Source organism: Trachypithecus francoisi, unplaced genomic scaffold (genome assembly GCF_009764315.1).
Source record: "Trachypithecus francoisi isolate TF-2019V2 unplaced genomic scaffold, Tfra_2.0 Lachesis_group5, whole genome shotgun sequence".
NCBI lineage: Eukaryota > Metazoa > Chordata > Mammalia > Primates > Cercopithecidae > Trachypithecus > Trachypithecus francoisi.
In genome coordinates, this window is record NW_022681470.1 from 28013174 (window position 1) to 28038094 (window position 24921).

General features: G+C 41.8%; 1 protein-coding gene and 1 pseudogene across 3 annotated transcripts in view; one reads left to right on the forward strand and one right to left on the reverse strand.

Moving 5' to 3' along the window:
- The first annotated feature begins 935 nt into the window (after positions 1 to 935).
- The window catches only part of FMO1 (flavin containing dimethylaniline monoxygenase 1), a 38649-nt gene continuing 14663 nt past the window's right edge, over positions 936 to 24921 (forward strand). Inside the window, exons 1-3 of one of the 3 annotated variants that reach the window (XM_033197609.1) lie at positions 936 to 1087; positions 11380 to 11517; positions 20482 to 20670. In XM_033197609.1, the coding sequence (XP_033053500.1) occupies positions 11386 to 11517; positions 20482 to 20670 (321 nt within the window). In that variant the 5' untranslated portion in view covers positions 936 to 1087; positions 11380 to 11385. Of the gene's footprint in view, positions 1088 to 11373; positions 11518 to 20481; positions 20671 to 24921 lie in introns of those variants that run through there. The other 2 variants (XM_033197610.1, XM_033197608.1) reach the window with 2 other exon arrangements.
- On the reverse strand, positions 23460 to 24783 carry LOC117075338 (annotated as a pseudogene).

The window sequence follows — 24921 nt, forward strand, 5'->3', positions numbered from 1 at the left end:
CCAAGAGTACCTACAGGGCTCTTCTCACTGCTTCTACTTTTATATTTTGTTTTGCTCTCTAAATTCATTTCAGCTCTAGGTAAGGTTAAATCCTTCTCCTGTGATCTGGATTTTTAGCAGGGATGTGTGTTTGGGCACTCACAGTTTTTCAGTTGTCTCATGGAGTTTGCAGCAGCAAGCCACCTCTTTCAAAGGTTCTGTGAATTCTTTTGGTTTTCTTGGTATGTTCATGCAGTACTTCTTGGAGAAAAATTTCACTCTATGAGTCTCCACATGCTGTTCTCTCTGTGTAGAAGCTGCAAATTAGTCCTGCCTCCTATCCACCATTTTCCAACAATCTGTCATTAACCATTTCAAAGTATAGGATTCAGCTGCATTTAGTACATTCACAATGCTTGTAACCACCACCTCTATCCAGTTTCAAAACACTTTCATCACACCCAAAAGAAAACTCCATACCCATTAGCAATCCTTCCCCATTCCCTTCTTTCCCCAGCCCCTGGCAGTCACTTGATTATGCCTATTTTAAATTGAGGAAACTAAAGCTGAGAAAAGTTATACAATTTTTCCAACGTGACTCTGATAATAATAGCTGGTGAACACAGTAATTTTTACAAATTGAGTTTACTAATGTGAGTAATATATGATTTTTTAAAAATAATAATTGTCTCTAAGGGTGAAATGGATCAAAGTCCTTAAAAGTGAATCTGTGGTGTAGCAACTGTTAACATGGTTGTCTTATTTTATTCTCATCCCCTTAGAGAATAAAATTGATGAACAAGTGAGGATGCTGGTGTAACTCCCTAACTTAGTTTACAGTCTGTAGGCAGAAGAGTGAGTCTAAAGTACATACCACCAGACAGTGTTTCTCCTAGCATTTCACTGTTACGTTAATCAACAAGTTAAAATATAAACAACAGCTAACTTTGGGTTTCAAATTTAACATTCCTTATCTCTTAGACCAGGTTCATCCACTGTGCTGTGGACTCCCAAGCCAGCACTGCTCATGCTGATTCATTTTGATTTCTGCTAATACCAGAGTCCTCTGTGGCAGAGCCACTGGCACCAGAAATTACAAGTACATAAAGTAAGTAACTAGATATAATCTCGGATTTCTTTGGATGAGGAAGGTGGGACCTGGATTTTTCCTGTTTTGTTGTTGTGCTCCAGGGAAGAACCACCTTATCAGAAAGCAGCTTTCTCTGGCCAACCCTGGCTACTCCTTGGTCCAAAGTATAGGAGTAGTAAGGAGTAGTAAATGTTTGGATACTTATAATGGAACAATATCATTGATCCAACCAATTAATAATCTACCCAGCAGTATACTTATCTATGTCTTCCATGTACACACGTAAGTATACTGCTGGGTAGATTATTAAGTGGTTGAATCAAATGGGAAAAACTTGGATTTCTAATGCAAGAGGAAAAGTCATTTTTTTAGTGCTTCCATCAGCGGCTTCTAATATTGTATGAGATCATAGCTTTTGAAGGGTGACTACCAAATGTTGGCATTTGGCACAAGTGGGAAGCAAAAGGCAAGCCCCTTTAGAATTTGATTAATCTGTTCTGTCATGTCATCTTTTTCTGTTGTTAAAAGTGTTTCATGCTTCATTCTGTGCATTAGGTCAAAATTTATTGATTTCCATGTGATTGGCAGATCTTTTTTACTAATCCCGCTCCAGCTAAATTCACAAGATTATAAACATCAAGGGTTTGAAAATCATTTTTAGATATCCAGGTCTATGCTATCTGTTTTGCAGATGGAGAAACTGAGTCCTTGGTTATTTCTTAAGAGTTTCCCCTGCATCCTAGGGAACCTGCTATGGCCTTGTAACTGGCACAGAGGACCTAAAGCCTGGGAGAACTTTTGTTATTTGCTTGTTGTGGTTAGGAACATTTGAGTAAATGAGGAGCTGCTGCTAGCAGACAGAAATCCCAGAGTATGGCCCTCCTCGGACCCAAGTCTTACTAGCTGTTCTCCTTTGTTCCCAGGGACTAAGTAGGTACCTTCACCCACCCCAACTGCCATCCAGCTGAATCTCTGATTACTCCTGAAATGTCACAACCCATTTGAGGAATAGGGTATCATTGTGCAGTCTGTGCCAACCAGTATTCTGAAGTATTTTCATGCACTAAGGTGTAGGGGTGGGTGGGTGTGTGCGTGTGTGTGTGTGTGAGAGAGAGAGAAAGAGAGAGAGAGAGAGAAAGAAAGAAAGGAAGGAGGAGAAGATGGGGAATGCATAAAGAGAGGGCTGGATACAAATCTGACAGTGCCAATGGCTTCCTAGTAAATGCATAGGTGAGTCACACTGGAAACAGTTAAACATTGGCTAATTGATACAGTGCAAGGTTCAAATATAGTATCATATGCATTTTCTTGGCACTAGCAAATAAGATCTCCAGGTCAATAAAATAAACTCAGAAAGTAAGACTCTTGCCCAGGAGTTTTCAACTTGCTAGGTTCAAGGAACCCTTGGTATGCGAGTTCTTCATGGTGCCCCCAGATTATAGTTCCTCTTATTAAGCAGACAAAAACTTAATAATTATTTATGTTCTAACAACTTTGTAGTTGTTTGAACAAGTAATATACAAACTAAAAGAAAAATATTTTTATTTCATTCTTAATCACAATTACTTAATAATAGGGTTTATGTACCTGCTGAGCTCTGCACAACTTCTCAAACCTTGGAATCAGATCAGACATGATCCCTTCACTTCTGTTCCACCTCGGTTTTCATGCAATACTTGCTTTTTGTCATAGCAATTGCCAAACACCCAGCTTTGCAAAGATATGATGTCACCAAATGGAACACAGTCTTATAAAATATTAAAACTGTTAACTACTTTTGGCTAATACTTAGCACAGTGTTCGACTGACATCAAGAATCACTGTGCTTCTTCAAAATTTTAAAATAACTCACGGTACCTCTGCAGTTTGGGCAAGGCAGGCCTTACTTCATGTTCAGACCCCTCATGATCTATTGTCCTGCTAAACCAAAGCGGACACTCAATCTGACTTCTGTAAATTACATATTTGTATTTTACAACTTTAAAGTAGAAGAAGCAGTATAAAATTCACCAAAAAAAAGGCATATTAGTTTCTAACCCTGTAGTTAAAAATCAGTCACTTTTATACAACCAATAGTGATTTCCCAACTCATTTAATAATTTTATGTTGCTTAAGTTATTTTACTTCTTTTCTAATTCAATTTTCACCCATTGACATCTACCTTCCTAATTTAGTCCTATTTTCTTATTTTTATTACTTATTTCTTTTATATTTAGTCAGCTTTACTGAAGCTTTTCTCATTAAAATAATAATAAATTTATTTTAAAACTTCCAACAAAGGAATGGCCAAATTTTTATTAAATATCCATGTTGGGATGGGAAAAATATTAAAGGTAATTATTATAGAGATAGACACAAATCTTCTTGGAAGGCCAATAAATTTGCATAACTTCAATAATAGATATGGTTGAAGGCAACCTGATCTTTACCTTTAGTTAAACAAATTAAAGTAGTAGCAAAGGAAGGCAGAGTAGTTTACCTAGCTAGTTTGTTTACTCATATGATCTTAAAACTAACCTTTGATGTACCGCAGGTGCTTAAGTGCTTTTTACTCGGGAAGTCCATAATGTCAACTACCCTCTAATAGTGTTGACTCAAGCTTCTATTAATCTTACTGAATAAATGTGAGTCTGACTAGCTGATCAGGGTCAAGTCACAACTGTTTACAGGACTCAGCAGGGAGCCTGTAAGTGCCTCCGACCCTCAGCCGGACTGGCAGAGCAGAATACATGTGTGTCAGTGTACTTTATTCATACGTGGCGGGGTCAGGGGTCTGCAAGGGACAGACTCCCCGCACCTGGTGAGCCCTGGAAAGGAGTGCTGCCGCAGTTGGAGCCCCGTGTGAGGGGCGCTGCCGCAGTAATGACTTACTGATTACTCACTGACTTGACCGCGGGGGTTCCTTTTTCCACCTTCGTTTTCGGGCGGTCCCTTGCGTTTCCTTCACAGCGTTCCTCGCACAGTTCCTCACACAGCGCCTCACATGTGTCACCAGCTGGGGCAGCACTCCTCTCGAGGGGCACCAGCTGTGGGGTGTCTGTCCCTTGCAGACCCCTGGCCCTGTGACCGATGAATAAAGTACACTGACACACAGACATTCTGAGTGTCCCAGCTGCTTACAGGCTTCCTGCGAGGTGCAGCTGTTTACAAGGCTCAGCAGCAAGCCTGTAAGTGGCTCAGACCCTCAGCTGGACTGGCAGAGCAGAATATCTGTGTGTCAGTGTACTTTATTCATCCCTCGCGACTCAGGGGTCTGCAAGGGACAGACTCCCTACAGCTGGTACCCCCTCCAGAGGAGTGCTGCCGCATATCCACATAAGGAGCAATCACATTTTAAATGTTGTTTTTGCATTTGCACGGGAAATCACACTCCAGTAACAGCAGTGGCATGTCAGTGCACTTTTCACCCTAACAAAATCCCTATAAAGTGTTATCAATCACTCTAAATGCAAAGCAGTCACTAACAAGAAATTATTTTTAGTTTAAATAAAAAGTGGTGTGAGGAGACAAAATTTTTTCTAAAGAAGCACACTTAAATATTTTAAACCACTTTGGTTTCCTCCAGGCCTCTCAGGTAGGCATGACCAGCTATAGGATGTGATGCCAGATCCTCTGATCCCACCCCAGGCCCTGCCCCTGCCCTCCCATGAATGGTTAATATATATATATATATATATATTATATATATATATATCCATTTTAGCAGTGACATTCCCAGAGAGCCCCAGAGCTGTCAAGCTCCCTTCTGCCAGGGTGGGGATTCAGCCTATCCTGTCACATCTGGAGTGCCTATTGGCAGCCTCTCCCCCTGTGCTTACTAATACAGTCCCTTCCCCATACCCATCAAAACTGGACCAACTGGCCTCGTCTCTTTCCCTGGGACCAAAATGTAGGATCCTCAGCCTCCCGCCATGCCTCTCCTCTTTCCCGCTGGCCTGTTCTGTCCCTGAGCCCTGTGCCCTCCATCCATTCCATGGCTGGGAGTCCGTAACGCTGCCTCTGCCTTCTGATGCTGAACTGGCCTTGCTTCTACAAGTATGTTTCTCCCATCGCTGTGGCTGCAGGGACTTAACTTACAGGGAGGGGCCTGTGGCAGCTGCCACCACAGCCACAGCTGCACTGTGCTCACCACACATCTGGGGCAGCCTTTTCTGGCAGAGGCCCTCGCGTTTTCTCATCTTCCATTCCTCTCACTGTGGTTAAGGGGTGGGGGCGAGGGCATGGAAGACAGAGGTCTGCCTACCACAGTCTGGGGCTTCAGGAATATGAGTTTGTTGATCTAAATGAATCTCCGTCTTTCAAATAAAAAATAAGAAATCGGTTTGATTTCATGTGACTGTCAATACTTGAAGGAGTGGTTGGAAGCATGAATTTTGATCTGAGAGTGAGGCTGATATTGATACTGTGTGCCTCCACATTCATGTGCTCTCATACTGGCTTTTCTCACGTTTGACAACAACTCAGATGGGAACATGGTGATACACCAAGCAGATCTGAACTGAAAGCGTAAAGAAAAAACAAAATACCTTTCAGGGTGACTTTGAAACAGACTTTGTGTCCTTTTTTCTTTTCCTCTCTTTCTTTCTCTTATTGTCATTCTTATATTTCCCTACTCATTTCCTTCACTTTCTAAAATACAATCATTAAATACACATTTCTAGTTTACCCCATGGCTCTGATTCCAGATATACTGTGACTTTGTCTTCAAAAATAAACCCGAAATTTTCAAGGTAGATAACCACAAAAATATCAAATTAAACCCTCTACCTGTCCCATGAAAAACTCAAAAGACTGCCAGGCATGGTGGCCCATGGCTGTTGTGTCAGATACTTTAGGATGCAGAGGCAGGAGGATCACGTAAGCCCAGACGTTCAAAACTAGCCTGGGCAACATAGTGAGATCTCATCTCCTTAAAAATCAATAAGGGAGACTGAGGTGGGTGGATCACCTGAGGTCAGGAGTTCCAGACCAACCTGACCAACATGGAGAAGCCCGTTTCTACTAAAAATACAAAAGTAGCCAGGCGTGGTGGTGTACACCTGTAATCCCAGCTACTCGGGAGGCTGAGGCAGGAGAATCGTTTGAACCTGGGAGGCGGAGGTTGCAGTGAGCCAAGTTCATGCCATTGCAATCCAGCCTGGGCAACAAGAGCGAAACTCCATCCTAATAATAATAATAATAAGGAAAAGCCCCAGGGAGATTTACTGCTCAGATAATTCTGACTACATCTGGTCCAGCTAAGGTATGGTGGTGGCCTAGGGAGAAGGCTTCTGTTTATTGGATGTTTAACACAAAGTTGTGTGTTTTTTCAGACTAGTCAAGTACAGTAGCGAGAAGGGGGGAAAAAGCAGAACAAGGAGTTAAATATGTAACTCCGTCACTGACTGTGAACAATCAATTGAGATAGCTCACTACCTTTGGACTAGCCAATAAAAGATAATTTTGAGGAAGGAATGTTTGACCTAGGATATTAGCTTATAGCAAATTTTTACTGAGTTAACTTTTTTTTTTTTTTTTTGAGACGGAGTCTCGCTCTGCCACCCAGGCTGGAGTGCAGTGGCCAGATCTCAGCTCACTGCAAGCTCCGCCTCCCGGGTTCACGCCATTCTCCTGCCTCAGCCTCCCGAGTAGCCGGGACTACAGATGCCCGCCACCTCGCCCGGCTAGTTTTTTGTATTTTTTTAGTAGAGACGGGGTTTCACCGTATTAGCCAGGATGGTCTCGATCTCCTGACCTCGTGATCCACCCACCTCGGCCTCCCAAAGTGCTGGGATTACAGGCTTGAGCCAAACTTTTTTTTTTAAATGGAGTCTTGCTCTGTCACCCAGGCTGGAGTGCAGTGACACAATCTCAGCTCACTGCAACTTCCACTTCCCAGGTTCAAGCAATTCCCCTGCCTCAGCCTCCCAAGTAGCTGGGAATACAGGTGCACACCACCACGCCCAGCTAATTGTTTTGTATTTTTAGTAGAGACGGGGTTTCACCATGTTGGCCAGCTGGTTTCGAATACTTCAAGTGATCTGTCCACCTCAGCCTCCCAAAGTGCTAGGATACAGGCATGAGCTACCAACCCTGGCCTGAGTTAATTTTTAAATTGAAATGGATATAAGATGATGAATGAATTCATTTTACCCATCACAAAATCAACCCACTGCCAAATAGTTACACAACAGCTATTATAGACCAAGTGTGTTGCTAGGAGCTATAAGAAAATAAGAGACGAGACAAAGAAAATGCCTACTAACAGCTATTATAGACCAAGTGTGTTGCTAGGAGCTATAAGAAAATAAGAGACGAGACAAAGAAAATGCCTACTAACAGCTATTATAGACCAAATGTGTTGCTAGGAGCTATAAGAAAATAAGAGACGAGACAAAGAAAATGCCTACTAACAGCTATTATAGACCAAGTGTGTTGCTAGGAACTACAAGAAAATAAGAGATGAGCCAAAGAAAATGCCTACTTTGGGAAAACATATGCCTTATATAAACAGAAAACTCATAGACATGATCGGTTCATCAACAATGTCTTGTGAATGATACACTGCGGTTGGTCTAGGAGTCAAGAGTAAGGCAAGCTCACTGTGGGGTCAAGCAGCCTCACGCGCCTCCGTGACCACCTCCAGCCCTCGTGTCAGTGCTCCCTAACTCTAAAGGCCACTTTCTTCCCTCCTCTGCCCACTGAAGTCTATTCATCCTTCAAAATCTGGAGCAAACAGTACTTCTCTGTGTTGTTTCCCTACTAACTCATCGTCAGAACTGGCACCTCTTTCTTCGTGCTCTTATTACAATTTGTACATAAGACATATTTCTGTCTTAGCATCTTACACAGACTCTTGTAATTATTTATTTTCATGTCTGACTTCCTGATCAGACTGATTGCTGCTCTCGAGAAAGCATCATGCCTTTTTCTTCATTTGCAATCCCAATATGCAGCCCTGGGCTTAGCAATATAGAAGCCACTGAGTGTTTGATGCCTGAACTCATCAGAGAATGAATCACAGATCTGAGTTGATAGAATCTTATAGGGCATTTGATTCCACCCTCTATATGATCTGTTAATCTGCTTATAATACCTCCAAATATGTGTCATCTAGACGCTGCTTGAATAAAGCCAATTTTAGAGCTTGAAACACTGGAAGGGGCTATACGCAAAAATGTGCCTTTTCACTTCCACCACTGGCCATAATTCTAATCTTTCTCTCCACGTTGATCCTTCAAATGTTTGAAGGCAAAAGTTTACATTACTGAGTCAGGTGCTTAGATTAAGAGATTACTTAGATTCTCTTTTGCAAAGTGAGCCCAAGGCAGTTCAGTCCCCTGCTCAAGGTCTCCACAGTTAGCTCACAGCAGATCCAGGTCTCCAGCTGGATTTCCCTCTTCTCCAGGCACTTGGAGTAGCTAGTCCCTTCTTACTAAAGGAGCCAGGTGCTTTCAGTCAGCAGTGTGCACCTGAAGCTACATCCCAGGCAAGGAAATATATAACAGTGGTCCTTCCCACACCAGGAGCCCATTCCTTCTGTCTGGGACATCCTTCTGGACATCCTTGCAGGATAAACACTACTAGCCTTTCTCCAGGGAAAAAACACCCCCCTCTACCGGCCTCCTCTCTAGTTTCAAGGGAGATAGGAAAATTGCCTCACCCTTCTTCTCAACCCGGCTCATAGAAATGGCTCCTCGGCCGGGCGCGGTGGCTCAAGCCTGTAATCCCAGCACTTTGGGAGGCCAAGACGGGCGGATCACGAAGTCAGGAGATCGAGACCATCCTGGCTAACACGGTGAAACCTCGTCTCTGCTAAAAACTACAAAAAACTAGCCGGGTGAGGTGGCGGCGCCTGTGGTCCCAGCTACTCGGGAGGCTGAGGCAGGAGAATGGCGTGAACCCGGGAGGCGGAGCTTGCAGTGAGCTGAGATCTGGCCACTGCACTCCAGCCTGGGTGACAGAGCGAGACTCCGTCTCTAATAAAAAAAAAGAAATGGCTCCTCATCCTCCCCTAACACAAAGAACCTGCTTTGTTTCCTGCTGTCCTGCTGTGGGCACTAATGTCGTGCTATGGTCAGACCTGCTGTCTTTATAGAGCCAGTATGCTTCTGTGCACAACTGCCAATATCATATGTATATAGGCAATACCCTTTCCTTTTTCCTGGAATTGTTTTTCTCATAAAAGTGGATATTTTTTATCAAATGGCTACTATGTCGTACAAAAATGAGTAGCATTCAGCCGGGCACAGTGGCTCAATCCTGTAATCCCAGCAGTTTGGGAGGCAGAGGCAGGCAGATCGTGAGGTCAGGAGATTAAGACCATCCTGGTTAACACGGTGAAACCCCGTCTCTACTAAAAATAAAAAAAAATTAGCTGGGCATGGTGGCGGGCGCCCGTAATCCCAGCTACTCAGGAGGCTGAGGCAGGAGAATGGCCTGAACCCAGGAGGCGGAGCTTGCAGTGAGCCGAGATAGCGTCACTGCACTCCAGCCTGGGCAACAGTGCAAGACTCCATCTCAAAAAAAAAAAAAAAAAAAAGAGTAGCATTCTATCCATCTTGCGAAGGAGTAAACTAAGGCTCAAAGGGGATAAGTCATTTTCCTATGTCACCAAGTTGACTCATGATAGAGCAGGATTCTGAAACACATGTGTCCACCCCCAATACCCATACTTCAACTGCCTCTCTGAATGTGAGGTCACCTTACTCCTTTTGGGCCCAGAGAGGGAGAAATTATACAAGGTTTTTGATTTTATAGTGTCTATCAGGGCCTAAAACATGACTTCCCCTCAAAGGAATCTACTAGTTCTTCTCCAGTAAATTATATCTGGTTGCTATGGGAAGCAAGCAGCCCTACAACACTTTTACATGTTGCTTGAAAAAAGAGGACCTTTTTATTTCATTTTAAAAATTATTGAGTATTTTAGTCTCTATAGTTAGGACTAAAATATTGGATATTTTAGTCTCCATAGTTAAGCTGCTTCTCTCAGGTTCCTAAGGCAAAAAAAAACAAAAGATGCATATCCAGATTTCAGAAGAGATTTCACCTGTGAAATAAAAAATAGCAAATTTTTAGAAAAAATATGTCTTTGGGGGCACTGCACTTAAGAAACTTAGGGAGATAAAAGTGTCACAAAAATATATTGGGGGGAAAAGCTAACATCATATTATTTAGTGTTAAATGTGTGTGCTACTGACCAGAAATGCTATAGGAATTAAAAGAACAGAGGATCATTGATGTGAAAGGCAGATGAAACCAGTTCTTGGAAATGCTTTTAAAGTTTCAATAACTTACAGCTACTGAGCACTTACTATGTGCCAGGAGCTATTCTGAGACACTTTACATTATTAACTCACTTGATTCTCACAAAACACTTCAAGGAAGCTACTATTGTTTTCTTTATATTTGTGAAGTACAGAAGGGTTAATCTGTCCGAGATTACACCGTAGTAACTGACAGAGCTGGGCTTTATCTCAGGCAGCCTGGATCCAGAGCCTGGTTGCTTAATCAATGCACTCTATTGCCTCTCAGTGTTCTTATACATGTGTTATTAACACATGGCCTGGTGCCAGAAGGTTCTCTGGCCCATCCCAGTAGTGACTGTGCCATGTGCCCTGGAGGTGAGTCAGTATTCAATTGAGAGGGGAGGGATGGCTTTGCATGCCTACCCTTCTACCACAAACCCTCCCTGGCAGCCACCCTCTCTCTCTCCCACTGGTGACCATCACTGGTGACCTGTGAAAGGGACATACCAACAGCACAGCTGGGGCTGTGGCATTGTGCCGGGGCAGGATCACACAGGGCAATGCTGTAGTAGTACCTGTGGTACCACAGGTGTGGTGGCTCCTGGTCCCAACTCCACCCCACCAGCTGCTGTGTGGTGTTGTGTCAGGTCGCCACACCAATCTGAGCTTCAGTTTTGTATGTGATAAAGAGAATGTGTCTGACAAGGTGACCTTTTCCTAGTCTGCTGATCTGTGCAGTTCTAGGGCTGCAGAATGGAAACTAGAGATAGCAGCACCGTCTGAAGTGCAAGACTCTGTCCAGTAAAAAGTCCAATTCCAGCAGCTCTGCCAGCAAGCTACAGCCTTGACAACTGTACTAACATTTGGCACCAGTGCTGCATGAGGGGTGGGAACATACCAAGCACAGGGTTTACCTGTGACCTGAACACTTCCCTTCTCACATTCACACACCAGAGATCCGCTACAGAAGATTCAAACTGAGCAAATCGCCTAATCCTCCAAATTATTTTTCCTGGCTTGTTACAGCAGCCAAGGATGGGTGGAGCGTATGAATAAAAAGCCTGCTTCATTTTTCCCATGCAGGAGAACATGGCCAAGCGAGTTGCCATTGTGGGAGCTGGGGTCAGCGGCCTGGCCTCCATCAAGTGCTGTCTGGAAGAAGGACTGGAGCCCACCTGCTTTGAGAGGAGCGACGACCTTGGAGGGCTGTGGAGATTCACCGTAAGTGAGGTTTCAACAACTTTGTCTATTGGAGAATGGCTTGGCAGCTGGGAAATTATATCTGTGCTTCTTTCACAAGGGTTGGTGGCCTTGAGGAAGGTTAGAAATGTCTGCTAAACAGGTGGCCACGAGGAGCCATTGAAATTGTAAAAGAAACAGGACACGTGTGAGCTTGGGTGGAAGTCAGAACAGACTTGTACACTTTATCTAGGGCCAAGGGGAAGAAGTGTTTCCAAAGATGCCCAAGAAGTGTGGAAGAGAATGGGGTAACTGGGCCAGGCCAGGAAAGCCCAGGAGCAGAGGAGCAGGACAAGGGCATCTGAAGCAAGGCCAGAGACAGCAGTGCTAGGGGCAAGAGCATGAATTTCAGCCTCTGCCTGCAAGACTGAGCAGCTTTTACCTGCTTCTTTTCCCAGCCTGGCTCCATCTGCATTAAAGACTCAGGGCTCCATGTAGGATGAGCTGCATAATCAAGGTCCTGCTGCCCCGGCAATCCCAGTGCAGGCCAAGAACAAACAGAAGTAAAGAATGTGAGTTTTGAGTCTTTTGTTTAATTCCCTGAGCAGAAGAAAAGTAATATACTCAAGTCTCAGCAGGGTTACTGCCCGGATCGGAGAAAGGAATGAAGGGGTAAGGACCGAGGAAAGGGGACTATAAAGCCCACCCTTGCCTGGCCTGGGGTCCCATGAGATCACAAGGGCCCTTCTTAAAGCCAGTGAAACCCTGAAGCTGGGCAGGGAAAATGTTCTCTGAACTCCATGGCTCAGTCAGGGAAACATTTGCATCAAATCTTTCCAGAGTTTCTATTTTCCCTCCTTTTGAGCAAAAACATTTCCCATGAGCTTTAAATTTGCTGAGGAGAAAGCTGTCAGAAAGAGTGAAAAGAAGCAAGGTATCAGATAATCCAGCCTCAGATCCCCTGAGGGGCTGAGAGAAAGACACAGCATTTCTCTATTACAGAAAGGTAGAATTTGGAACTGAAATAAAGTAATTATTTTCTAGCTCGGTGAGTAAAACTCCAGAGAAGCCAAGGTTACTAGTTTAGCCACAGTCCTCCAGCATAGGCAGCTTGGCATCACATAAAGAATGATCCTCAATGCCTAGAGACCGCCAAAGAGGACCAGGTAAAAGAGCATGCCTCTTCTCAGGAATCAAACCACACATGTTCCAACAGGATGGCGGAAACCTGACACCTAGACCAAAAATCTACCCCCTCCCATGTCAATCGAAGACATGACTAATCAAACATGATGCCTTTCCCCTAGGGAGCCTCAGAATCCTTCTTAACATTATTCCAAAGAAGCATACCTAATCAGTCAGGGTCAGGAGTTGGCTTGAAAGATGAAACTGCCTAACTAAATTAGCAGAGTTATTTAACTAAAGTCATCTCAGTCCAAACAAAAACTAAACCTAAAGATCAAAAGCAGTACTTAGCCTCCTGCAACACCAGACATAAATGCTCCTTATATAGGTCACAGGCACCTAATTATTAACACTAAAAATCATTGATCTAAGACTCACGAGAAATGGGTCTAGATCCAGGTGGGCCCATTTCCGGTTGTGTAAATCAGGTAGGTCAAACACCAGTGCACAAAGCACAAAGCACTGTGGGGGACACAAAAATGACAAGGATTCACCCTGCCCTCAGGAGCTGTTAGGCAGATGGAAGAAGGCTAGGATTTTGCAAGTCAGAAACAGTGCTGTGGGCATTTCATTGAGAGCAGGATGATAGCCACATTTAGGAAGGCAGAGAAGGCTTCACTGAAGAGGTAGTGTGTGATGGACTTTGAAAAATTTCAACAGGTAGACAAGATTGAGCAGAAGACACCAGGGAGGGTAGGGACAGTAAAGAAAAAGTACTGGGCATATTTGGAAAATTAAAATAGCTTTTTGGTGCATAAGGTACACGTAAGAGGAGGAATGGGAGGGAAAAGGGTGGCCGCATGTTTGGGCAAGCAGTTTACACTCAGTTTAAAAAGCAATGGGTAATGAGGAACAAAATTAAGGAGATTTCCTGGTCGTTGTGTTTGTTTTGTTTGCATGATGGGAAGACCCAAAGATTTTTGTGGGCAAATAGAAACTATCTGGATGACTGGAAATAACTGAGCACATAAATCCAAATTGAGACATGATCCTGGCAGGAAAAGAGAGGAGTGGAATTGTAGGCACAGGTGCAAGGGTTAGCCCTGGCAAGGTGGGAAGACAAGAGATACACCCTCCCCAGAGATTGGAGGGGAATGGAAGGTGAACATGGAGGAGAAATTTTGAGGTAGAGGAAGAAGATATAAGAGCACGCACACCAGAGGCCTCAATTCTATTGAGAAAATATGGCACCTGCAGAGGGTGAAGAGGGTGTGGGGATAGTAAATGGGGTTGAAGAATTAGAAAAATAGAGGTCAGCCAGGCATGGTGGCTCATGCCTATAATCCCAGCACTTTGGGAGGCCAAGGTGGACAGATCACCTGAGGTCAGGAGTTCGAGACCAGCCTGGTCAACATGGCAAAACCCCGTTTCTACTAAAAATATGAAAATTATCCAGGCATGGTGGCATGCACCTGTAATTCCAGCTACCCAGGAGAATTGCTGGAACCTGGGGGGCAAAGGCTGCAGTGAGCTGAGATTGTGCCACTACACTCCAGCCTGGGTGACAGAGCAAGACTACATCTCAAAAAAAAAAGAAGAAGAAGAAGAAGAAATATTCTGGACAATGCAATTGGACATCAAAAAGATGAGTAAGAGGAGTATCAAGCAGTAGCCAAGGTAAAATGGCACCCAACTTACAAGTCATTCCAGCTCTATTACCTCATTTATAAAATGAAAACATGGGACCAGTATGAAACACATACAAAGGTGAATTAGTAGGGGGGTTAGGAAAATCCACCCTCACCTTCATGCAGCAGCCTTCTCTTGACACTGCAGCCTTTTTAGGCACCTCTGTAATACCTTGAGATTCCTCTAAAGCTTGACTGGAAATTCCTAAATTAGGTAGCCTTAAAGGTGCATTCAGCTCTTATATGCAATGAGTCTCCTGAGTCTTTCTAGAGGCATTCCTTTCCCTCCTTCCCCAACACACACAGGCACACACACACACACACACACACACACACACACACACACATACACACAGTTAGAGACGTCTTTGCATTCAAGGTAGGTGGCCCATTTAAAACCTTTAGAATCAAAAACCCTGCCCTGGCAATAGCTATGCTTGCCAGAAAGTGTTCAAAATGGAATTCTTATTGCCTTAGGGTGGAAGGGACCCTAATGCAAAAGTAGAAAGGCAAATTGCAGAGATCCAATTAAACACATGTGGAGAAAGTTTCCATTTCCAGATACAGAGAGGGCCCAGAGAATGGAGACCTTATAAATTACTGCATTTTGGTCAGGCACAGTGGCTCCTGCCTGTAATCCCAGCTCTTACGGAGGGAGAGGCAGGAGGATAGCTTGAGCTCAGGAGTTCAAGACCTGCCTGGGCAATATAGCAAGACCCCATTCTCCACAAAAAGAAAAGAAAAGACAAAAATAAATAAATAAATTACTGCATTTCATTGGATACTCACAATGTCGTGACTCTGGCCTCTCCCAGCTACCACAGTTTTAAGGAAAAGAGAGATCAGGCAGGAGTTACAATGAAAAAGAAAGAACATCATACCCTGGGGAAGGAGAGGGGGTAGAAACCACTAACAAGAAAAATGCTACAGGGATAAAGAACCACTTCTGACCCAAGTAGAGGCCGGGCATGCGCGTGGAACACTTCTCAGACTCTTCAGAGGGAGGGGAGGCTTAGGAAAGTAACACAGTAGGTTGACTATCACCGTTACAAAGTGATACTTGAAACAAAATTTGAGGAATTATCATCAAATATTACTTTCAGATAATTGTAGTGCAGGAGGAGACTTTGAGAAACAGTCTTCAGGTAAAAGCACACAGACATCATCTAGAGGTGACTAACAGTACTGTGGGGTAGAAACACTGAACTTCATCCTTCACCTCCCTGTAACATTTGCTGGGGCCCGTTAACCCTCCCTAGAATGATGTCTTCCTCATGTGCATCCAGTTCTTTTTCTCGGCACATGCACGCTTTCGTGTATTCAACAAACATTGATTGAAACCCTACTATGTGCCTTACATACCACATATTTTTACATTCAGTGAGGGCAATGATGAAGTGTAAAAATAATTCACACTCATAAATCACTGAGGAATAGTTCCTCAACTATTTCTTCTTTAGGTTTGGCAAATCTAATTCCTGTGAACTTTCATTAAAATCCTTATTTCTAAAACGTGTATTCATATATCCAATAAACATGTTTTAATGACTATCATCCTAGTGGGGTACCCCTGACAGGCCCCTATCCTCATGGAGCTTACATTCTTGAAGGTTCCTCAAATTTCCTCTGAGGTATCCACAGCTCCCCTGCGATATAGACCCAGGAACTGGACCCTGCCCTCCAGCGAGAGTCTGAATCTCACCAGAGAGAAGGGGCAACAAAGTAAACCGGGTGCCAGCTGTTTTAAGGAAATGAAAAGAAGGAAGAAATTAAAATTCTTGGAGAACAGGAGATGTGAATATTGTGCATATAGAGAGAAGGTCTCTATTTAGGGGTGAATTTTATCATCACTTTATATCTGTTTTTAAAATGAGAAAGAAAACTGACTTGACAAAATTTTCTTCCCATTGCCTACACTCCTGCCTGAAGGACACAAACTTAAGAAAATAAATTTCCATGGTAGCTGTGAAAGAATAATACAAATAATGATTAATATTATTGACAGCCTAGAGGCATTGTTCCATTAGTACCATTAGCATGATACCATTGCTTCATTGTTCCATTAGCATGATAGCTATCACTCCAATTTATCCTAGGGGATATATAATATTGTTGTTCCAGCATATAGATATAAAAACTGAGAAAAGTTAAGAAAATTCCCAGATCACCCAGCTAAAAACGTAGAACTTGAGTATAAACCCAGGCAGTCTGATATTGAGGCCTATTCTGTTAAGAACTACATTGCATGCATTTCTGGAGTCTGTTTCACAGCTCAAGAATCAGGCAAATCCTGGGCTGTGTCTCAAGGAGTCCAAGCAAGTATGCCAGTGGTGATGGTGACCTCCCCACTGTACTGCAGGACCAAAATGGACCAGAAGGACAGAAACCCCTCTGCTCGTGCTCTTAGTCTCTTCCCTCTTTCCACAGTTCAACGCTCCTCTCCTTTTTTCTCCACTCACCCATGTTTCTCTTCATGAAAACAAAAATCTTCTCCTAAGTGGCCCCATCCATTTTTAGAGGGCATGTGTTTCCACCGTCAGAGTTCAAGGCAACTGCTGGACCCCACAGGTACAATGCTCAGAGTATCTGCAGCACGGGTGGGAGGGTGCGGGCTGGGTATTGAAGTCTGGCAGGGCCTGGAAATCACTGGGGCAGACTGCACAGTGAGGTGAACACTGGAGGTGAGGGCCCAGGTCCTACCAATACCATTCAGAAGGGGCCCAGACTCATACTCTCTGTGTATATGCTAAATACTCCAGACCTTTTCTATTTCCAGGAGAAACAATCAGTGGAAGGAAAGAGAGACAAGAGTAAGTGCTGGTCTTAGATTTTATCCTAAGGGCTAGGTTTCTTCTCTAAGCTACAGTTTCTCATATATTAACATCTGTGATACATTATTTCACAACAGGCTTCAGTGTTTCCTGGAAGCACTTCATCTTTCTGCCTTGACAATTATCTTCCTATGTTTTGAGAAACAGAAAGTTTCTTTTTCTCTCTAATTTGTCAGTTTATTGGCTTTAAGTTTTCATAAAATAAATGGTTCCCTGGCTTATTCAGTTCCTATGAATCGCTGATATTTAAACATGCCATTATAAAATGCTTTAAAATTTTTAATTTATATATACATACACACAAATTTTTATATATATTAAATTTATATAGAGAGAAAAAGTATATTTTGGGTATATTGAGTTAAATAAAATATACTCTTAAAATTAATTTCACTTGTTTCTTTTTACTTTTTTAACATGGCCACTGGTAAATTCAAAAGTGTTTATGTGGCCTCTATACATCCTATTGGGCACCCTAAAGCACTCTCACTCAAAATATGGTCCATTGGCCAGCAGCATCTGCATAGGAGCTTGTTAGAAATGCACAATCTCGGCCGGGCGCAGTGGCTCACACCTGTAATCACAGCACTTTGGGAGGCCGAGGCAGGCGGATCACAAGATCAGGAGATCGAGACCATCCTGGCTAACACGGTGAAACCCCGTCTCTAGTAAAAATACAAAAAAAAAAAATTAGCCAGGCATGGTGGCAGGCACCTGTAGTCCCAGCTACTCGGGAGGCTGAGGCAGCAGAATGGTGTGAACGCAGGAGGTGGAGATTGCAGGGAGCCGAGATCGGGCCACTGCACTCCAGCCTGGGCAACACAGCAAGACTCCATCTCAAAAAAAGAAAAAAGAAAAGAAAAAAAAGAAACGCACAATCTCAGGCTCAGCCTGACTTACAGAGTCAGCATCCACATGTTAATAAGACTACCCAAGCACATCCTAACAAAATTAAAAGGTGCTGAGCTACAGAGCTGAGCTTCTCAAACAGTGAAGAACAATCAAGTTTTTTTCCAATTAATTGTAGACTGTTGTCAAATATAATAAAAAGAATTCTTAGAAAAATGAAAATCACACAAAGAAAAAATACAAAACGTAAATTTTAAATTTATAGAGTCAGAAATTATAAAATTAATTTCAGTAAGTGTCATTAAACAACACAGATATAAGGGAAAACAATTACAAAAAATGAACACATTGTTCTTTGAAACATAGGCAATTGACACAGAGAGTCATCATTACCCTTGTAACTTTTTGCCAAACAAATATTTTGTATGAAATTGCAGTTCTCCATGTTAGACACTGGTAGACACATTTTAAATACACATTTTTATAATTACTATTTAAGGTTTTTAATATGACAATCTTGCTTCCTGGTTGTCAATTTACCTAATCTGGTTTGAATGGATGGCAATGCTCTTTGCAGGGGATAATGTGTATCTAAACTATTTCTAAACATTGCTTAACAGCAGTCAACACTGTGAAACCCCGTCTCTACTAAAAAAATACAAAAAACTAGCTGGGCGAGATGGCGGGCGCCTGTAGTCCCAGCTACTCCGGAGGCTGAGGCAGGAGAATGGCGTAAACCCGGGAGGCGGAGCTTGCAGTGAGCTGAGATCCGGCCACTGCACTCCAGCCCGGGGCGACAGAGCGAGACTCCGTCTCAAAAAAGAAAAAAAAAAAAAAGTAGAGAAAGGAGGCTCACAGAGCTATGTTGATTGAAATGAGGAAGAGATTTTTAAACCAGTCTCAGCAAGTTCAGGGTATTTTTTAACTGCTATCCAAAATGAAGCTGATAGTGCTACATTTTTTTAATGTATCTTCAGTCTTTTATCCGTAACCAGTTCAAATAACTTATACTATAAGTTTAAATATAAATTATCTTTCAGTGAAAGCAAATGATTCCAGATTTAATGCACTTTTAGGTGACAGTTTTCAAAATAACCTTAAAACACTGCACATGATAATACAGTCCTATGGCATATGACTAGTACACAACTCAAACTCATCACACAAGTTAGACAAAAACAAGACTGATTTATATCCTGTTCAACAAAACGGTGTCCACATGCTTACATATTGAGCAACGTCAGATTATTGCTATAAAAGTTTCTAAATGCTTACTCTCGATTTCTGTATTTATCCTGTAACAGACTGGTAACAAACAATTCATATCAGTATTACTCTGCAGACCATATTTGAATAACACTGCTTTAGATATTCCAGCTGAATAAAATATCAAGATTTAAATAGTCATCTTTCTCAAGCATTTTAGCTGAGTCTGTGTGACGGGTGGGCCACAGATAAGCAGGTTATAATCAACTCTTATCAGTCAATGAGATAAACAACATTAATTTAAACCACGGAGATATGTTTATAATTTTGCTCTCTGTGATTGCTGTATATTTCATGCAGATACATGAAAATCTATATGTGATATCAATTTATATCCTTTGCAGAAACAGAGAAAGCCCTCTCTGTATGTGAGATTTATGTTCATGTTTCTACTTGTTTGCATAAATTAAATAATTTTTATTTCACAGGAAAAATGAACTATACATATGCAAGATGGTAAATAATGTTAAAATACAAGAACCTTCCCACTGAAATCAGAATAATCCTCCTTACTACTGCCCAAAAGACAGAGGCAATATATATTAAAAACATTACTGAAACTGCTTATTATTCAACTTTGCTGTAGTCTTATGAGATATTGATATTTGCTAGTTATTTGAGTAAAAACTGGGGGTGGGAAATGGGAAAATTTCACACACACAGTTGTCCAGTCTGGAAACCTTTGACTGCTTCCTCTCTCAACCCCTAAATCTAATTGATTTTGCAATCCTATATGTTCTACCTTACTGCCATCTCACAAATCTCACCTTTCTGGGTTCCAGTTGTCATTGCCCCTGCTCATGCCATGCCCTCATTAGCAATTAAGTGGATTTGTGTTTTAGGCTCCGGGCTAACGCCCCCTTCCTTCTGTCCTAGTCCTGTCTAATTCACCTTTTGTAGAACCAGAGTTATCTTTCCAAAATGTAGAAGTGATATGAATCACTTCTATATTTAGAACGTTCATAGATTGGCATAACCTTCCTGTAAAATCCAAATTCCTTAACTTTGAATACAAGATCCTTCATAATCTGAACCATCTTCTCCATAATCATTTCCAGAATACCCCATAAAACCAAATTACCTAGCAATTGTCCATCATTCAGATAAATACTATTTACTGATTCTCATGTATTTCTATATTATCCTGTGCTTGGCAGTGATACTGTGCGCATCTGGACAGGTGAGTTCTTCCCAGGCTTATTTGTGAGCATGCAATGAATGTTCATGTGTGTGCACTGTTTGTACAGGAACATGTTGAAGAAGGCAGAGCCAGTCTCTACAAGTCTGTGGTTTCCAACAGCTGCAAGGAGATGTCTTGTTACTCTGACTTTCCATTCCCAGAAGATTATCCAAACTATGTGCCAAATTCTCAATTCCTGGAATATCTCAAAATGTATGCAAACCACTTCAACCTTCTGAAACACATTCAATTCAAGGTAAGACACAAAACATCAGTCAGTAGTCAGAAAGTATTTCTTACATATTTTCTCTTATCTCTCCAGCCTAGCCATGGGCTCTGTAGATGAGATACTAAACTGGCAATATTAATGACACCTGACTGGATTTATTTTCTCCCTATACTTACTCCCCACTTCAAGTAAATCTGGAGGTGGGGGCGGATACTTTGTGTAAAGATTCACAAGTATAAAATTTTAGTTTGCAATACTTATATCCAAGTATCTTAGGGAACCTAAAAAATATCAAGCCACATTTTCAGCTTGGGCCAAATGCCTACCCACATGGACACTGAGAACTACCAGCCCCTTTCCCCAGTCTCCTGTTTGGTTTTGTTTGTTTGTTTGTTTGTTTTGAGACAGGGTCTCACTTTGTTGCCCAGGCTGGAATGCAGTGGCGTGATCATGGCTCACTGCAGCCTGGACTTCCTAAGCTCAGGTGATTCTCATACCTCAGCCTCCCAAGTAGCTGGGAACACAGATGCACACCACCACACCCAGCTAGCTTTTTATATTTTGTAGCAATGGGGTCTCACCATGTTGGCCACGCAATCTCAAACACCTGAGCTCAAGCAATCCTCCTGCCTTGGCCTCCCAAAGTGCTGGGATTACAGGCATGAGCCACCACTCCCAGCTCCCACTCTCTTCTTGACTATCCTTTTATAGGAATAAACATGTGCAGTGGCCCATACACAAGAGAACCTTGCTATGTGAAGGAAATCTTTTCTAGATATTCTTGAAAATAGAAAAATCTTTGAATATTGTTATTCTACAATGCCCCATTCCTCTCCCATTTCAGAGGTTAAAGACAGGAGGAAGGTAGTAGGACAGGGACAAATGAATAATATATCCTTTTTGTTCTCTTTTTTTCCCCCTCTTTTTCTCTGTTTCCTCTCCAAGAAACATATGAAAATCTATGTTTCCCTTCTCCTTTCTCCCTCTCCTATCAGAGATGAGGATGATGAGGAATTCACAGAAAATTATACATAGAAAGCAACAGAAATGGAGACATTGACCAAAATAAGTGGAAAATAAAATTTACATTCACATTCCTGACCTTAAAAGCCCTCTGATATGGTTTGGCTGTGCCACCATCCAAATCTCATCTTGAATTTTCACATGTTGGGGGAGGGACCCAGTGGGAGGTAATTTAACCATGGGGGCAGGTCTTTCCCATACTGTTCTCCTGATAGTGAATAAGTCTCATGAGATCTGATGGCTTTAGAAGGCGGAGCTTCCCTGCACAAGCTCTCTCTTTGCCTGCCGCCATGCACGTAAGACGTGACGTGCTCCTCCTTACCTTCTGCCACGATTGTGAGGCTTCCCCAGCCATGACGAACTATGAGTTCTCCATTAAACCTCTTTCCTTTATAAATTGCCCAGTCTCTGGTATGTCTTTATCAGCAGCATGAAAACAAATATAGTAAATTGGTACCAGTAGAGTGGGGAGTTGGTGAAAAGATACTAAAAAATGTAGAAGTGACTTTGGAACTGTGTAACTGGCAGAGGTTAGAGCAGTTTGGAGGGCTCTGAAGAAGAAAGGAAAATGTGGGAAACTTTGGAACTTCCTAGAGACTTGTTGAATGGCTTTGACGAAAATGCTGATAGTGATATGAACAATAAGGTCCGGGCTGAGATGGTCTCAGATGGAGAGGAGGAACTTGTTGGGAACTGGAGTAAAGGTGACTCTTGTTATAGTTTTTTGTTTGTTTGCTTATTTGTTTTTAAAAAAAATCTGCAATTATTAGTTTATTAGTATCATCCAGGACTCAGATGTTCAGTATTCCTCCTGAAATTACATAAACAAATGCAAATGGAAAGAATCCAAGTCAAAATTCTATAACAAAACAGCACTCCATCACAAAAGCATGTAAAATTACAAGAATGCTCTTTTAAAATACTGGCACTTTAAGAAAACCATAATCTTGAAAACTACAAAATTGCCAAATTGTTCCCTAAACTGCTAAGCAGATAAACATGACTAATGAATGAATTTGTTTTGTAAAGAAAAATCATTCAAATAAATTGAATAACTCATACTGAGATGCAAAGTTTAAGTGTCTTCTTTCCTCCTATTTGGATTTTTGATGAGGCAAACCATAATATAGGAAAATATATGCTCTTTTGAATGTGACATCTTTGTTTTAAAAGTTGGCCCAATTAATTAAAAATACTTTTAATGGAAAGTCTCATTTCCTGAGCAGTCCATATTTAGATAAATGGGAAAAGACATCTATAGCCAGCATTTTCATAGTCTTCACTGAGACTAATGTCAACAAAAAGTTTAATACAGCAGTCTTGTATTTTAAGCTCATGCTTTTGGGGATACATTTGCAGGTCTTCTTTAATGTGGGAACTGCAAGATATAACTGCCATTACATGGTAATGGGAGTTAAAGAATAGAGTCCTCATGTAAAGGTTAGAACATACTTTTCTATTACTCCTTCAAGGACAGATTTTCAAAATGTTTGATTCTAATAATCCCATGCTTTGAGTAGATTGATTGCTCTTCAGTTTGTAAATATAAGTGGGCTATGTTAAATTTCTTAACTGATCAAGATTTTGGATGTTCAATTATGGATGAAAACTATCTCAACTTAACTTTACCCCCATATGATATGCAGGGTGTGTAGACAAAAGCTTTTTATTAGCTAACTGTATGAAAGGATAAACACTGTAATAATTCATGTGATTCAAAATGGGCAAAAGCAAAGACTAACTTCCCCTCAAGAAGAAAAATTTCAGACCTATGAAAAGGACAACAATACTAATAAAAAAAAAAACTGTATTTACTTAGAAGCATTCAGAATGTAAACAAACAGCTGAACCTTTTTTTGTTTGTTTGTTTGTTTGCAATTACAGAGTGGTATTCAGTTAACAGAACAACAATTATTTCATATAAACTGCATCAGAGACAGCTGAAGATGAAAAATCTACAACCCCCATATATAACTAATTTGTGCTGTGCACCAACAAGAACCTGCTTTAAATTTCCATGCCAATTTACAACCCTCATACTATACCAGGCAAGGTTAGTGGCTATTGAAAATACCACCAGGACAGGGCTATCTAAAGATACATTCGTTAATGTGTTAACTGTACAAACAAAGACACTGTACAGTTTAAAAACAAATCCTACACAGCCTTACATTGCAATTTTTAAAGGAGTGAGTTGCGTAGAGGGGGGTTAAATGCTTTATAGACAAGAAAAAAACTATGCTAGAACCAACTTATTCATCATCTTCTTCATCTTCATCTTCTTCATCTTCCTCCTCCTCATCATCCTCTTCATCTTCCTTATCTTCCTCCTCTTCCTTCTTTTTCTTGCTTTTTTTCAGGCTTGACAAATCCCTTTTTTGCTGCATCAGGCTTTCCTTTAGCTCAATATGCAGCAATAATCTTTTTTTTTTTTTTTTTTTTTTTTTTTTTTGAGGCGCAATAATCTTTTTGTATTTTTCCTTCAGCCTCACAGCCTTCTTTTCACAAGGCTGCTTGTCATCTACAACAGTGTTATTCCACATCCCTCCCAATTTCTTTGCAACATCACCAATGGGCAGGCCAGGATGTTCTCCTTCAATATTTGGGTGATACTCAGAGCAGAACAGGAAAAAGGCTGAAGGAGGCCTCTCAGGTGCGTTGAGATCTTTGAACTCCCTTCCTGTCGATAGGTTTTCATTTCTCTTTCATAACGGGCCTTGTCCGCCTTTGCCATATCTTCGAATTTTCCTTTCTCCTTAGCAGACATGGTCTTCCACCACTCTGGGCACTTCTTAGAAAGCTCTGAGAAATTGACTGAAGCATCTGGGTGCTTTTTCTTATGCTCCTCCCTACAAGTTTGCACAAAAATTGCACATGATGACATTTTGCCTCTGGGCTTCTTAGGATCTTCTTTGCCCATGTTTAGTTATTTTTCCTTAGCAAGGCACAGAGTTGCCCAGTGCCCATCCAGCTCTCACTTGCCCCAGCACTGTCTCTATGGAGCTCATTGTACTGCCTCTTCTTATGTTCTAGCAATGAGACTGGTGGCATTTTGCTCCTGCCCTAGAGATTTGTGGAACTTTGAACTTGAGAGAGATGATTTAGGGTATCTGGCGGAAGAAATTTCTAAGCAGCAAAACAATCAAGAGGTGACTTGGGTGCTGTTAAAGGCATTCAGTTTTAAAAGGGAATCAGAGCATAAAAGTTCAGAAAACCTGCAGCCTGACAATGCAATTAAAAAAAAAAATCTTATTT